Here is a 12565-nt window from a genome sequence, read left to right on the forward strand (position 1 = left end):
TTTTTTAAATTATAAATAAATTAAAGAAAAAGGAGATAAAAGTTAGTGTAAAAAATAACATGAACACATGAAATAGCCAGAGTATTCATTTTTGAAATGAGATGTATGATAAACTAGTTTTATTGAAAATGAGATGTATTTCTGATACTGAGTTTTGGGAAGTTAATTTGTCTCTCCTGATTTGAGGTTAACAAGTTACTTTGGAATGAGATAAAGTTCAAGGAGAGTTTGTGCATGTTCCTTATTTATTCTTATATTGTATTTCCACACTTTCATATTTTCATATATTTTAATGATCATATCTCAATTCTTAACTTCGGTTCCAAGATATCAACTGTGAAATGGTCTATCTCACTGCCCTTTTGACAACAGTGAAGTTTTTTTTTGGTGTACCCACTAATAGTGAATTACTAATCCGATATGACCAATAGCAGTGAATTACTAATAAGATTATATTATGATTTTTCCTTGCGGAGAATTTTTCTAGATTTCTACGAATCAAGTGATAAATGTAAACCATCTCAAGTTATTGTCTTCAAGTTCCATTTGATCACTTTTACATTCAATTTACATCCAGTAATATATGGTCTTCAGGTGAACTAAGTTGTTTGTAGGCCTATAGTAATAAGCTGAAAGGTGCTAGTAGTGCTTACTGCAATATGATATCTAAATAGTACAATTTGTTCTGGTATTGGATGGGTGGTTTATAAAGTTTAAATTATATGGATAAGGAGTCCGGACTCACTTAGGTGCCTTAATTTCCATAAGTGCATGCTTTTTGGTTCATTTAATTCTAACCTATGGTTATATGTTCAAGGATGGAGTTAGTAAATCATAATTTAATCAGGTTTTGAATGTTGAGCTTAACCAGATAAAGAAGATTACTCTGCAAGCCATTCATTGTTCTGTTTGATTATCTGATTTGTTGCTCATATCTTGAAGCTAGTTATACTTGCACACTGTTCATAGTGCATCTTTGGGTTCACTTATTTTGTTCTTGCCAAATAATTCTAAAGGCTCTCTGAAGAACTTTTCTAGAAAACAAATTTCAAAGCAAAAAAATTTAGTAATTTATTATCTGCTTTGTTACGAACTCCTGAGGTTTACCAGAAATTTTTGAAGTGTCTACATGGCTACAGCAAGAAAATATCGATTGGTTTGCTTGTTTTTTTCATTGCATTGTTTTCTCCTTGCTTTGATGTTTTGATTGTAATATGGTAATATTTGTCTGGACACTCATCGCTTGCCTCTTGTGGCTTGTGTATTTTTGCAAGTATAAAAAAAGTGTAGGAAAATTTAAAATTTTATATAATTTTTTTTTCATGGTTTAAATTAGTCTGTCAAACAAGGATTTAGAATTATATATCAATTCTGCAATGTTTTATTAGGAAGATTCATAAAAAAGTGTAGGCATAAAAAGAGTAACCATATTGTACAGCGAAGTCAACAGCCACGCTTAAAAAATGTGGCCATAGCCAAAAATCTTGGCATGCTTCAAAAGTGTACCGATATCTTCTCTTATTGGCACACTTTCGAAACGTAACCAAAACCAAACCAATGAGCACGTTTCTAAAAGCGTAGTTGTATGTCCACCTTTGGCGCACTTTAAAAGCGTGGCTATAGGATTACATACAGAAAGCATGGCAAGAAATTAAACATGCTAATAGATCGACAAAAGCATGGTAATAGAACAATCGACACACTTGCAGATGTGACCCTTTCAAAAACGTGTTGATAACTCAAAAAACATAGCAATAAGCTGTCGTTACGCTTTTTTCCATTTTTTGGCACGCTTTAAAAGCATGACAATAGGCTGTTTTTCTTGCAGTGTGTCCTGTGAATTTACCTTCCTTTGCCAAGCATTGCAAAAGATGATTTAACTTCAAATACCAGAAGTTGATCCAACATCAAAGTTGTACACGCTATGGATGAATATAAGACGCTCTCCTCTGTCAATATCAAAAATGCTAATAAATAAAATGAATATTTAAGTCAAAAGCCAAATAATTCCATGCTTTGCTTCCCTACATGGTTAATGAAGACAATTTTGAGGTGTATAAAAAAAAAGTTATGAATTCATTTCAACCTCACACTACAATAGATAGTAAAACTTTTCCTCACTCAATTGTAGCTAGATTATATTTAATGCCACCATAAATCCAAATGAAAATGTAAGACGTTTAATTTGACAATAAATAGATTAAATTCTCAAAGTGATTTTTCAGATTTACCATTTTCACCATTTCAGTCTCTTAAATTCAAAATTATCTATATTGATTTTGGAGATTCAGTTCTGGGCACCATATTAGTCCCTGGACTCTTTCTAGTACTGAATCAGCAAACTAAACGCTGAATTGGCTCTGACTTGCCATGCTGGACATATGGCTAAACAGCATCGTTTCGTTTTGACACTTAAACAAGGCAAAAACGGGAAAAGGAAGAAGAGTTTATATGATATGCAAATCATTATATCTCCCTTCATTCTTCAAAACGACATTTTTTTTTGCTTTATTTAAGAGCTAAAATGAAAAGACGCTACTTAGTCATGTCATGGCAAGTCAGAGCTAGCTCATTGATTCAATGTTGGAAAGCGTCCAGGTCCCAATATGGTGCCTGAAATTGGATCTCGAGGACCAGTATAGTGAATTTTGAATCTGAGGACTAAAATGGTGAAAGTCGCAAATCTGAGGAACCACTATAAAAATTTAGTCGAATAAATATGTAAGGCGGCAAAGTTACCGTAGGCAAATTTTAATTATCATTTTAATAATGAGTGTCAACAAAAGTTAGAATAATACTGAAAATCAATTTTTTTCAACTAATATCAGTCAAGTTTTTTTAAAATTATCTTGTTTACTTTAAATTTTAAACCTTAAATCATAAACTTTAACCCTAAATTATAAATTATAATCCTTATTTTAAATTCTTCAAAAAATGAGAATTTTTAGAATTTATCTATTTATATCTTATAAAAGTTAATACTAAAGTCATTCTACATTCAAGTGATGATACATAAATTACTTATAATTTTGTCAGGTAAACATATTATAATAGATGTCATTCTATTATGAAACCAAGCATATATATCTTCCTTTCAATCTTAACGTTACTTCTTGTAACGGTTTTTACAATAATTAATAAAATGACCTATACTACTAAAATCTCTTCTTAACAATATTAATGTCCTCTTAACTATTAAATTCATATTTTATAACAATTTTCGCAATAATTAACAAAATGAATCCAACAACTAAAATCTTTTTTTAGTAATGTTAATTGTTTTCTAAATTATTTAATTCATACTTTTTAAAACATATAGTTTACATAGATATAGACACTAGAAGCAATATTTGAAGTCATAATAATAATGACAAATATTAAAAAATACTGGAGCCTCTCAAGAAAGTAGCGGTAAAGAAGATGAATTACAAAATCAACAATTTAAAGCATTTCATCTTATAAGATACTTTAATTAAGAGAATGAAAAATTTTTTTATAAAATTACTAGCAAATATACTTAAAAAATAATTCACATTTAAAAAAATCATTAAAAGTAGTAATTGCTAACTTAAACAGCTAACTTTTGAACTAAATCAAGTAGTCAACCAATGTTATTTTATTTTATTTTATTTTAATATGTATATTTTAATTCTATCTAATGGAAATGCAATCTATTTATACTTATCAAAATAGTTGATAATATAGATATATGAAGTTTTAATTTTTGAAATAAAATTAATAAAGATACAACGATACTATGTACACACAAAAAACAGTTACTTGTATAAAATACATATTAAAATATAAAATACACATTGAGAATGAAACAACACAAATATTTATTCGCAAATATATAATGGCTAATTTTTTATGTATATATAGCATTTTTAGTAAAGATAATCTTTAATATTATATAAATAACAAGTCTTAAAATTTTTATAAATTTATAATGTATATTTTTATGTGATTAAATTTTCATTATTTTAGTCACCAAAAAAAAATTCATTATTTCACAAAATATTTTTTTATTCATATTTATAAATATGTATTTAAAATTATTTTATAATATTTATTAATCGTTGCTATCATTTATTTGAGTCTACAAAATCTAAAGGGTCTTATTCTAGTTTAAAAATAAAAGTTGGATAATGTTGACTAACTAAGTTAATTCTTATTCAGTTATACTTTCTCCAGAAGTTACGTCTAGTGAGTAATAGATAGGAAGAGGTTCTTCATCGTTCATTAACAAAATAAGCGAAAATTCAATTGATAAAATTCACAGAAGACATAAAAGGAGAACTACTCACGTTTTCTTAGCTTCTTTGTATGTATGGCTTGATGCTACAGCCATAAGTTGTCCGTCGTGATTGTATGACAAGGACGCAACACTATTTGGATATTTAAGCAACTGAAATTGAGAAAAAAACTGTATTATAGGAAGAAAAAGCTACTGAACTGATTACAATCCTCTAATATTAATATTTATTAGATACAAATGCAAAACATAATTGGGCAAATACCTCAATTAGTCTTTTTCTATTTTTAGCATCCCATATGGTAACATAACCCTCATTATCACCTGTGACAAAAGCACCTGTGATCCTAAAACAGAAGTTAAATTAATAAAAGTTATTAGCTTCCTAATCCAAAATAGCAACTTATACGCAAGAAGGCACATACATGGGACTGAATGCAATGTCATTCACTGGTGTTAAATGATGCTTTCCTTGCTTTGATTTTGGATGACACCGAAAAATATATCTGTGAGAGTGCGATATAGCATTGTATTAGAACAGTTGAGAAACAAGATGAAAGGTAGCTGAAATTGGAAACATAAAAACTGAAGTTGCAAATGTGTTTAAGCATTTCACTGACATACTTTCGAAAATCAACTCTAGAAAATTTGTAATCAGAAAAATACAACAATCAAACTAGATGAATTATATTAAATAACTGCAGTCTCTCATTCAACATTGAATTTATCCTGAGTATAATTTCGACAAATCTGTAATAGTAAACTGGAGGAAAGTAGTACAAATTACGGGAACTAAACTATAATAATAAAATATCTGGAGTGATTGCAAACAACACAGTTCATTAGTTTTTCAACTAGTGAGCAAGTTCTTTTGTTATGTACAAGAATGGAAAAAAACGTACAAAAGCAAAGTAAAACATATGTATCTGTTTTTGTTTTTTTCCTCTTTGTAGAATTTTGTTAGATATTTTATTTTTTAAGATTTGGACAAAAATCAATCTATGAATAACGTCAGCATCAATAACTGACCCATTTTCATTTGAACCAGATGAATCTGAAATCTGCAATGCTACACGTCCATCTACTGATCCAGCTGCAAATCCTGCAATAATAATCAGACTTCAAAGTTGCCTCCCTGAACTATGATATATAACAAATGACTTGGTTCTTTCCATAACTTTTTAGAGTGCATTAAACCAGTCAATGCAACAAGGTTTATGTTGACAAGATAAACTCAGATAGAGCTCATCAAAAAAGAAATAAATCATAGATTTCATAGTTCATACCTTCTGCATAAGGAATTGAACTGACACATCTTAAATGTGTACCACTGAATGGTTCCTTTGAATGAACTGCCGCGTCAAATTTACGTAAATCGAAAACTTGCACTGATGCTTCAATGCCTACGGTAAGACTAAACCCCAAGACAGACATGGAGTCAATTTCTGCAGCTACACGTCTCAAGCACGAAACAGCCTTCTCCATACGGATGTCCCACAGCAGTAACTTTTTATCAAAACCACCTGTGATCAACTGACCTACAATAATGAAGGCTACTAACAATATGAACTTCACCGTAGACTTTTTTCCTGCTGATACCAGCATCCCAATGGTTTTTCTTCTAATGCAAGTTTAAGCATATGATGAAGCTTATGACCATCACAAGTATGTATAGTTGTTCATAATTACAATTGAAAAAACAAAGTTAGCATACAATACATTTATGATACTGCAACTGGGAACATGTTTTTAAGTAAAAGCAAATAATCTGTCTTTAAATTGACGTTTTATGTTATCTCTAAATATTGTAAAAGCATTCTGGACCTTCTTCGTAACCAATAGTTTATTGAGCTCTACGTATGAATATCTACTCAACTGTTCAGAAACAGTCAAAAGCTTATTGTTGAAAGTTTGTTGTATAAGATAAATGAACATTTAGTTTGCTATACAACCTGTCTCAGAGTTTTTCAGTAACATGTATGAATTATTCGTATTCGTTCATATATGCTTAAACATGAGAGCAACAGTATCAACATGAAGGATTATAAATTAGTTGCCGATATGCCCAACATTAACAATAAATGAAAAATTAAAAGGTGAAGATTACAACTATAAAAGGGCATCAAAGATTGGGTCAATAGCTTACATGTTTCACTGGAATATCCAATGCACGTTGCTATATCATCATGACCACCCATTGTATCAATAATTCCTGAATCCAGATCATACCTATAAAGTTTAGCGCAAAAGGAGTCAAACAAAACATGCTAAAGAAATAATATAAAGCCAAACACATCCACTGGAAAACAAGTCAAGCCATTAAGCCTTTTTTCTTAAGGCTAACATGGATGCTAGAAAACCACAACATGGAATATACAACAGATCACATGCTTCATTGCTTATTAACCAAAGTCAATAAAGAATTTTAACAGTTCACAATTCAATTCAGAGCACCCCATTTCCCATTTCTCCCTCATTCTTACACATTCATCCAACATCTTTAACTGTATTTATATTTTCAACCTTCCACAGCAAAACGAAGGTATGAAAAATCTATCAAACAAACCATCACATTCCCTTGGGCATTTATTCAATGTACCTGCTCTATCACTATCAGCATAATCCAGCATGCCATTCACAATTTCACTTTAAGTCAAACAGTGAACCTTCGATCTTGCAAACTGACTTGTTGCTCAATCAAGTATACGTGGTACTAAATTTTTGAAGACTCAAGTTGTTTCTTAAACAATGATGTCAGGAATGTGATCCACTATTTGCATGTTTGGATTACCAGTTTGATGCACCCATAATCAATTATGGTGTGGACCAAAATTCCATAATTGATTATGAAGCCAAAATTAATTATAGCAGAAGTGAAAATCTCAGATTCAATTATTTATCATGGATAGTTAAAATCATTTAGTGGGAAAAAAAAAGCAACAAAATAAAATATATCAAACATAGATCATTTTACTTCAAAATCAATTCTGACATAATCAATACACACTAGAACTCCAATTAGCTTAATAGAGGAAACTTGCTGATACAGTCAACTAACTAACTAACTATAGCAACTAAGTGATTCCGAAAACCACATCCGGGATCCTGGAATACTTCAAAGTTTAAGCAAGTATACACTATACATCATGAGACCTAAGTTCTCTTTGAATTAAACATAAATATCAAGGGCTTGTTTGGACGCCATTCTCGAAAAAGATCTTATTTAAATGATATTTTTTTAAAAGATCTTTTACAAAAGTAAAAGTAATTTTATATTTGGATATCTCATGTAAAAAGATTCTTTTATCTATCAATTATGTTTGGATAAAATAAGATAAAAATATTTTTTTGTTCATTTATTATGTAAAAAAAATTAAGAAAAAAAAAAATTTTTAAAAAATGTAAATTATAACTTCTCAAAAAAAAATTTTTTTCTTAGTACTTTTATTTTTACTAATAAAATTTGCCAAATACACTTAAAAAATGAAAAAAAAAATTTTTCAATTTAATATCCCTCAAACAAGCAGTAAGAGATATTTAATTAAATAAAAAATAGGACCTTCGAATTAAGCCATCGGAGGCGGCGGAGAAAGCAACGGCTTCGTCATGGAAGTAACAATCGAGGAGGGGAACTTCGGAAGGAGCTTCAAGTCTGAGCAATGAAGCGTCCACATCGTACAACCGAAGACTCTGCAATTTCACCGCTCAATAAGCAACTAAAGTAACTTTCTCAAAAGAAGAGAGAGAGATGATGATTACGGAGTCCCAAGAAGAGATGAGGAGGTTGTTGGAGTGGGGAGCGAATCGGACTCTGGAGATGGCGTCTCTCGTTGGAGCTTCCAACTTCAACAGCAACGAGTCACTATTATCTCCCTTCATTTTCAATTTCAGCGCATGAGAACAAGGGGATGTGGTGTTCTGGGATGAGACAATGGTGACCTTTCAAATTCATGAAACTGGATTATCGGAGTGAAATAAATGCTCCCGCCCACGGAACAAAATCAAACTACTTATGTTACTTTATTTAAATAAACATGCAAACTTTAGCAACCGGTGGATCCGTGGCGCAATGGTAGCGCGTCTGACTCCAGATCAGAAGGTTGCGTGTTCGATTCACGTCGGGTTCAATTTCCCGTCTAATTTTTCTTCTTTGTAACTCCGAAAATGAATAAATATCCTGGCAAATAATTTTATGACTTATGAATATGAATGAGAACAATGTCTGAGTCTGACACATGGTTATAATCCAGAGTAACAATTTCACCCCGCTGGCTAGCAAAGAAGTATGGATGAATTAGGTTTAACTAATCTGGTCAAAGCTTAATTGCAAAGGCCAATAAGAACAAGCATCATTAATGAAAAGATAATGATTCATACACTCAAGTAAGAAAACCCTATTATCCATGTTAAGTACAAAAAACATAACATTAACTCAACAACAAAATAATCAAGCTAAACTAATAGTAACAGAGGAGGCACAAAATTTCTCAACAAACGCTTCAGACACCCTACAGCAATTGTCAACATTCAAATAAATATATACAGAACTTCAAAGTGGTTTCGCTGCTAGAGGATTCAAAGCCATAAGCTCTTGACAAACAAATCAACCCTCAAGACCTTTCATCCGGAACAAAGAAATCAAATCTAACATCGACAGAAGAACCAGAACTGTCTCCGGTTTCCTTAAACTCAATATTTGTTATTGTCCCAACTTCATCCATATCTTGATATTCTGGCTTAACACGCCGCACAGGAACAGTGACGGAGTAAATAGTTCCAATATCTGTATCAGAAGAGACACTCAGCTGAACTTTGTCCTGCGACTCTATCTCCACAAAATCTGATAGAGCACGCACAATGTTGTTAACAATTTTTCGCTTTGCCTCGTCACTTACTTCACATCGATCAGAGAACAAGATCATCTTCAAGCGTTGCTTGGCAATTCTAGCATTCGAACTTTTTCTAGATACTGCTGATGGGAAAACTATCTTCCAAGCTAAATTTAATCGCTCAAAGAAACTCATGTTAACAGCATCAAGGAGGAAGTTCTCAGCTTCTCGACTAACAGATTTTGATGAAAACTTGGGACCTTCAAGGACTCCAGAAACTGGCTTGCAGAAGCCATGCATATTGCTGCGACGTACAATTGTCAGGCTAGGACATTTTGGGGTGAATTCAGAGATGCTAGATGCTCCATTTGAGTAACCACTGAAATCCACCTATTAGGCAGACAACTAGGGTATTAGTGATAAGGCATTCAGATTCTTGCTAATTCTTTTTTGTGAGATATGCATAATATATAACAAACCATGAGCATTTTTGAATAGCAGTCATCAACAATGAAAAATTAAACATCTATAAGACATGTGGCCTAGTGCATGACACTCCGGGTTTGAGCACAGTAGATATATAAAACCTTATCCCCACAACTGGAGAGGTTTTCTACGTTATTTGTACGCTTGTCCAGGTCAAAAGGCAGCAAGACAAAGATTAAACAACAGCATCAGAATAAAAATATCCAAACACAAAGACTAAACAACAGCATTTTATTAAAACTATATTGAAAACTGCAGTCTCACAACCTCTTTAATCATACTAATCCACCCAATTAAATGCAGGTTTTTATTTTCCAATAGGACAATCAGCAAAGGGACCTCTAACCCATGTAAACAAAAGAAGCTGTGTTAAGTACCTAAGGAAAATGAGGAACCACACCTTAAAAGCTAGTATTAAGGGGGAAGAATCAGTATCCTTAAATACAATATCAAACATCCCAGACTACTTGATGCGGACTTTGGGCACCCCATAATACACGTCCCTAACAGGCTGCAAGATTACAGGCTGATGGAGAGAATCCAAGGTTTATTAATGAAACAAGAAAAGGGGATCAAGTGCAGAAATGGGAATGAACTGGAGCAGGTAAGGGGGGATTCAATTTTGCAGATGGGAGAAGACCCTGCAAAATAGATATCAGCAACAGCAAAGTGATGAGATGGATGTGGGAACCATTGAAGGGGATGTGAATTTGGAAGGGCAAAGGACAGTGTGGGGGGACATTTGGTTGATTGGAGACAATGAGATGGCTTAGGTCATCAGGAAGAATAGCAACTTGCTTCTCTGATAATTCGCTATTTTCTCATGCAAAACTTGTATCTTAATATACTATTCTAATCAATAATATCTTAATCCATCAATAACTATTAACTATCAACAAATACTAGATACAACTCATACTTCCAAGCAAATGAAATAAGGTTGAAAAGCAGTTATATCTTCCTGTGGTACTCGTGCTCGTGAACAATTACATAGTGTTATAACTTTACAACTTATGGATGCAGGATTGCAGGTTACCACATAGTCCACATTATCTTGGCCTAGTGAGATTTCTTGTTACTTTCAATCAACTTAAAATAAAGATAAAAAATAATATAATCTAACAACAAAAAAATCCAACAACGCTATTGCTGCAGAATGTAGACAGACCGAACATAGCCTCCAAATCATCCCAAGCATAATGAATATGTACCTTATCATACTAATAATAGTAATAAGGATAATAATAAAGAAAATGAATTCTAACCATAGACCAACGGAGACGTGTGTCTCTGTCATCGTACACCCAATAGTTGTAACTGAGAACTACGAGAAATTTATTCTTATTTTTCGACATGCTGTACACAGTAGCAAGAAGTTCATTATGGGTGCTAGCTTTAAAACCAGGTTCACATAAGCATGTTAGACCAAGCAAATCAACTCCACGATTTTTTACAAACATGACAGCAAAATGCGGAAATGAAAAAATAAATAAAATAAAAAGAGGGAATATCGAAATTAGAAATGTGAATTTGTATGACCTAAAATTTCAAAATCATAAGACATACATTGACGACCCCAAAGGCTTCAATTCCTAAAAATAATAATAAAATAAAATAAAGTAAAATACCCCTCATCAAATACCACCTGATATGCCCTGATTTGTAAGATATATCATGCAATTGGGATTTCAATTCACCATGGAAAGAAACATTTAACCGAATTTCATACGGGAATAAACCAATCATCTAATTCGGACAGGTGAAAAGAAGAACAAGAGAATAACAGGAGAAAGAGAAAAAACAGAGAGGATAAAACCTTTGGGGAAGGGAAAGAGGAGATTTGTGGTTGTGATCGAGAGTGATAGAGAGGAACAGTAGCATAAACCCTAAGATCACCGGAAATCGCCATTGTTAACCCAAAAGGAAAAAGAAACAGCTTTGAGCTTGAAGTGTTCCTTCGCCTGCTGCGTTCAAAATTCAGAGCTTTAACACGCCCGGACTCAGTTATGCCAGTGAACTTCTCACGGTTGGTTGTTTACTTGTTATGCTAGTAGATAATTATTTTTGTAAATAACGTGAATAATGATTTTAAAATTGATCCAAGTAAAAAAATATTCCATCCTAAATTATTTTTTAAATTTTAACTTTAGGATAATTGTCTACACAATTAATGAATTAAACATCTAATTATTATTAATTGTGTATGAATAAATCGAATCAAAAAAATAATTATCTAATTAAAAATAATTAACATAATCAATTATCTATATATATATTATTTATATTATTTAGTATTTTTATTGTCTCGTTATATTTTTTTTATAATTTATAATTTAAAATATAAATTATTTTATCTATTGTTTTTTAAGTAAAAAATTATTTTTCAGAAAGTGGTGTATTTTTATTTTCTTTGGAACGCATATATATATATATATATATATATATATATATATATATATATATATATATATTTAAAATTATACTAAAACCTTAAATTTAAATAATAAAAATAAAGAATACAACAAAAAATTTTTTAATAAATAAAATAAATGTGTGAGATATTCGGGGTGACCGAGAGGAATCGTATAATAAAGTGTTGAAGTTACTGCAAGCTAAGTAGAGTTGTTGTCCTGAAACCATGTGTGAGATCAGTGATGTACCATACGATGATGGGCATCTCAGTGCGTGATTGCATCATGATTGACAAGGTATTTTTGGCCTTCCTTTCTTGTATAGAGGCTTTCAAGTATTACAAGCCGTTCGAAATAAAGGCTTTACACAACATGTATACACACGTGATATAACTACGTCGTATCGTGTCTTATCTTGTTTTTATTGTAAACGAAATAAGAGAAGCGACGCATTTCAGTAAAAACACTACAAATTATTTATTTCAATAAATAAAATATTTATTTTATTTATTTAAAAAAATCCAATACAACAGCTAAGTTACAATTTAAACTTCTCTATATTCATAATGAATAAAATTAAATTA

The 12565-nt window shown here is 31.5% G+C and overlaps 2 protein-coding genes and 1 non-coding gene across 5 annotated transcripts; 1 reads left to right on the top strand and 2 right to left on the bottom strand.

The window, feature by feature from the left end:
- Positions 1 to 1358: 1358 nt before the first annotated feature.
- On the bottom strand, positions 1359 to 8216 carry LOC107643682 (Transducin/WD40 repeat-like superfamily protein). 3 transcript variants are annotated; one of them, XM_088488434.1, is made up of 9 exons: positions 8015 to 8216; positions 7815 to 7945; positions 6402 to 6484; positions 5542 to 5778; positions 5285 to 5357; positions 4681 to 4761; positions 4521 to 4602; positions 4308 to 4408; positions 1359 to 1949 (listed from the first exon to the last, which is right to left on the bottom strand). In XM_088488434.1, exons 1-9 carry the CDS (start codon positions 8132 to 8134, stop codon positions 1883 to 1885), a joined length of 975 nt encoding a protein of 324 aa, XP_088344560.1. In that variant the 5' UTR covers positions 8135 to 8216; the 3' UTR covers positions 1359 to 1882. The 3 variants fall into 3 exon arrangements, with proteins under 3 accessions (XP_088344560.1, XP_088344559.1, XP_088344558.1); XM_088488433.1 differs by having other exon boundaries at positions 5542 to 5793; XM_088488432.1 differs by having other exon boundaries at positions 5542 to 5808.
- A 94-nt stretch (positions 8217 to 8310) lies between these two features.
- On the top strand, positions 8311 to 8382 carry TRNAW-CCA (transfer RNA tryptophan (anticodon CCA)). The gene has a single exon. It is a non-coding gene; the product is annotated as a tRNA-Trp (tRNA).
- A 210-nt stretch (positions 8383 to 8592) lies between these two features.
- On the bottom strand, positions 8593 to 11601 carry LOC107643681 (cell division topological specificity factor homolog, chloroplastic). The gene is made up of 2 exons (XM_088488435.1): positions 11387 to 11601; positions 8593 to 9474 (listed from the first exon to the last, which is right to left on the bottom strand). Exons 1-2 carry the CDS (start codon positions 11477 to 11479, stop codon positions 8866 to 8868), a joined length of 702 nt encoding a protein of 233 aa, XP_088344561.1. The 5' UTR covers positions 11480 to 11601; the 3' UTR covers positions 8593 to 8865.
- Between the last annotated feature and the right edge of the window lie 964 nt (positions 11602 to 12565).

This window comes from Arachis ipaensis, chromosome B5 (genome assembly GCF_059453495.1).
Source record: "Arachis ipaensis isolate K30076 ecotype BB chromosome B5, ASM5945349v1, whole genome shotgun sequence".
NCBI lineage: Eukaryota > Viridiplantae > Streptophyta > Magnoliopsida > Fabales > Fabaceae > Arachis > Arachis ipaensis.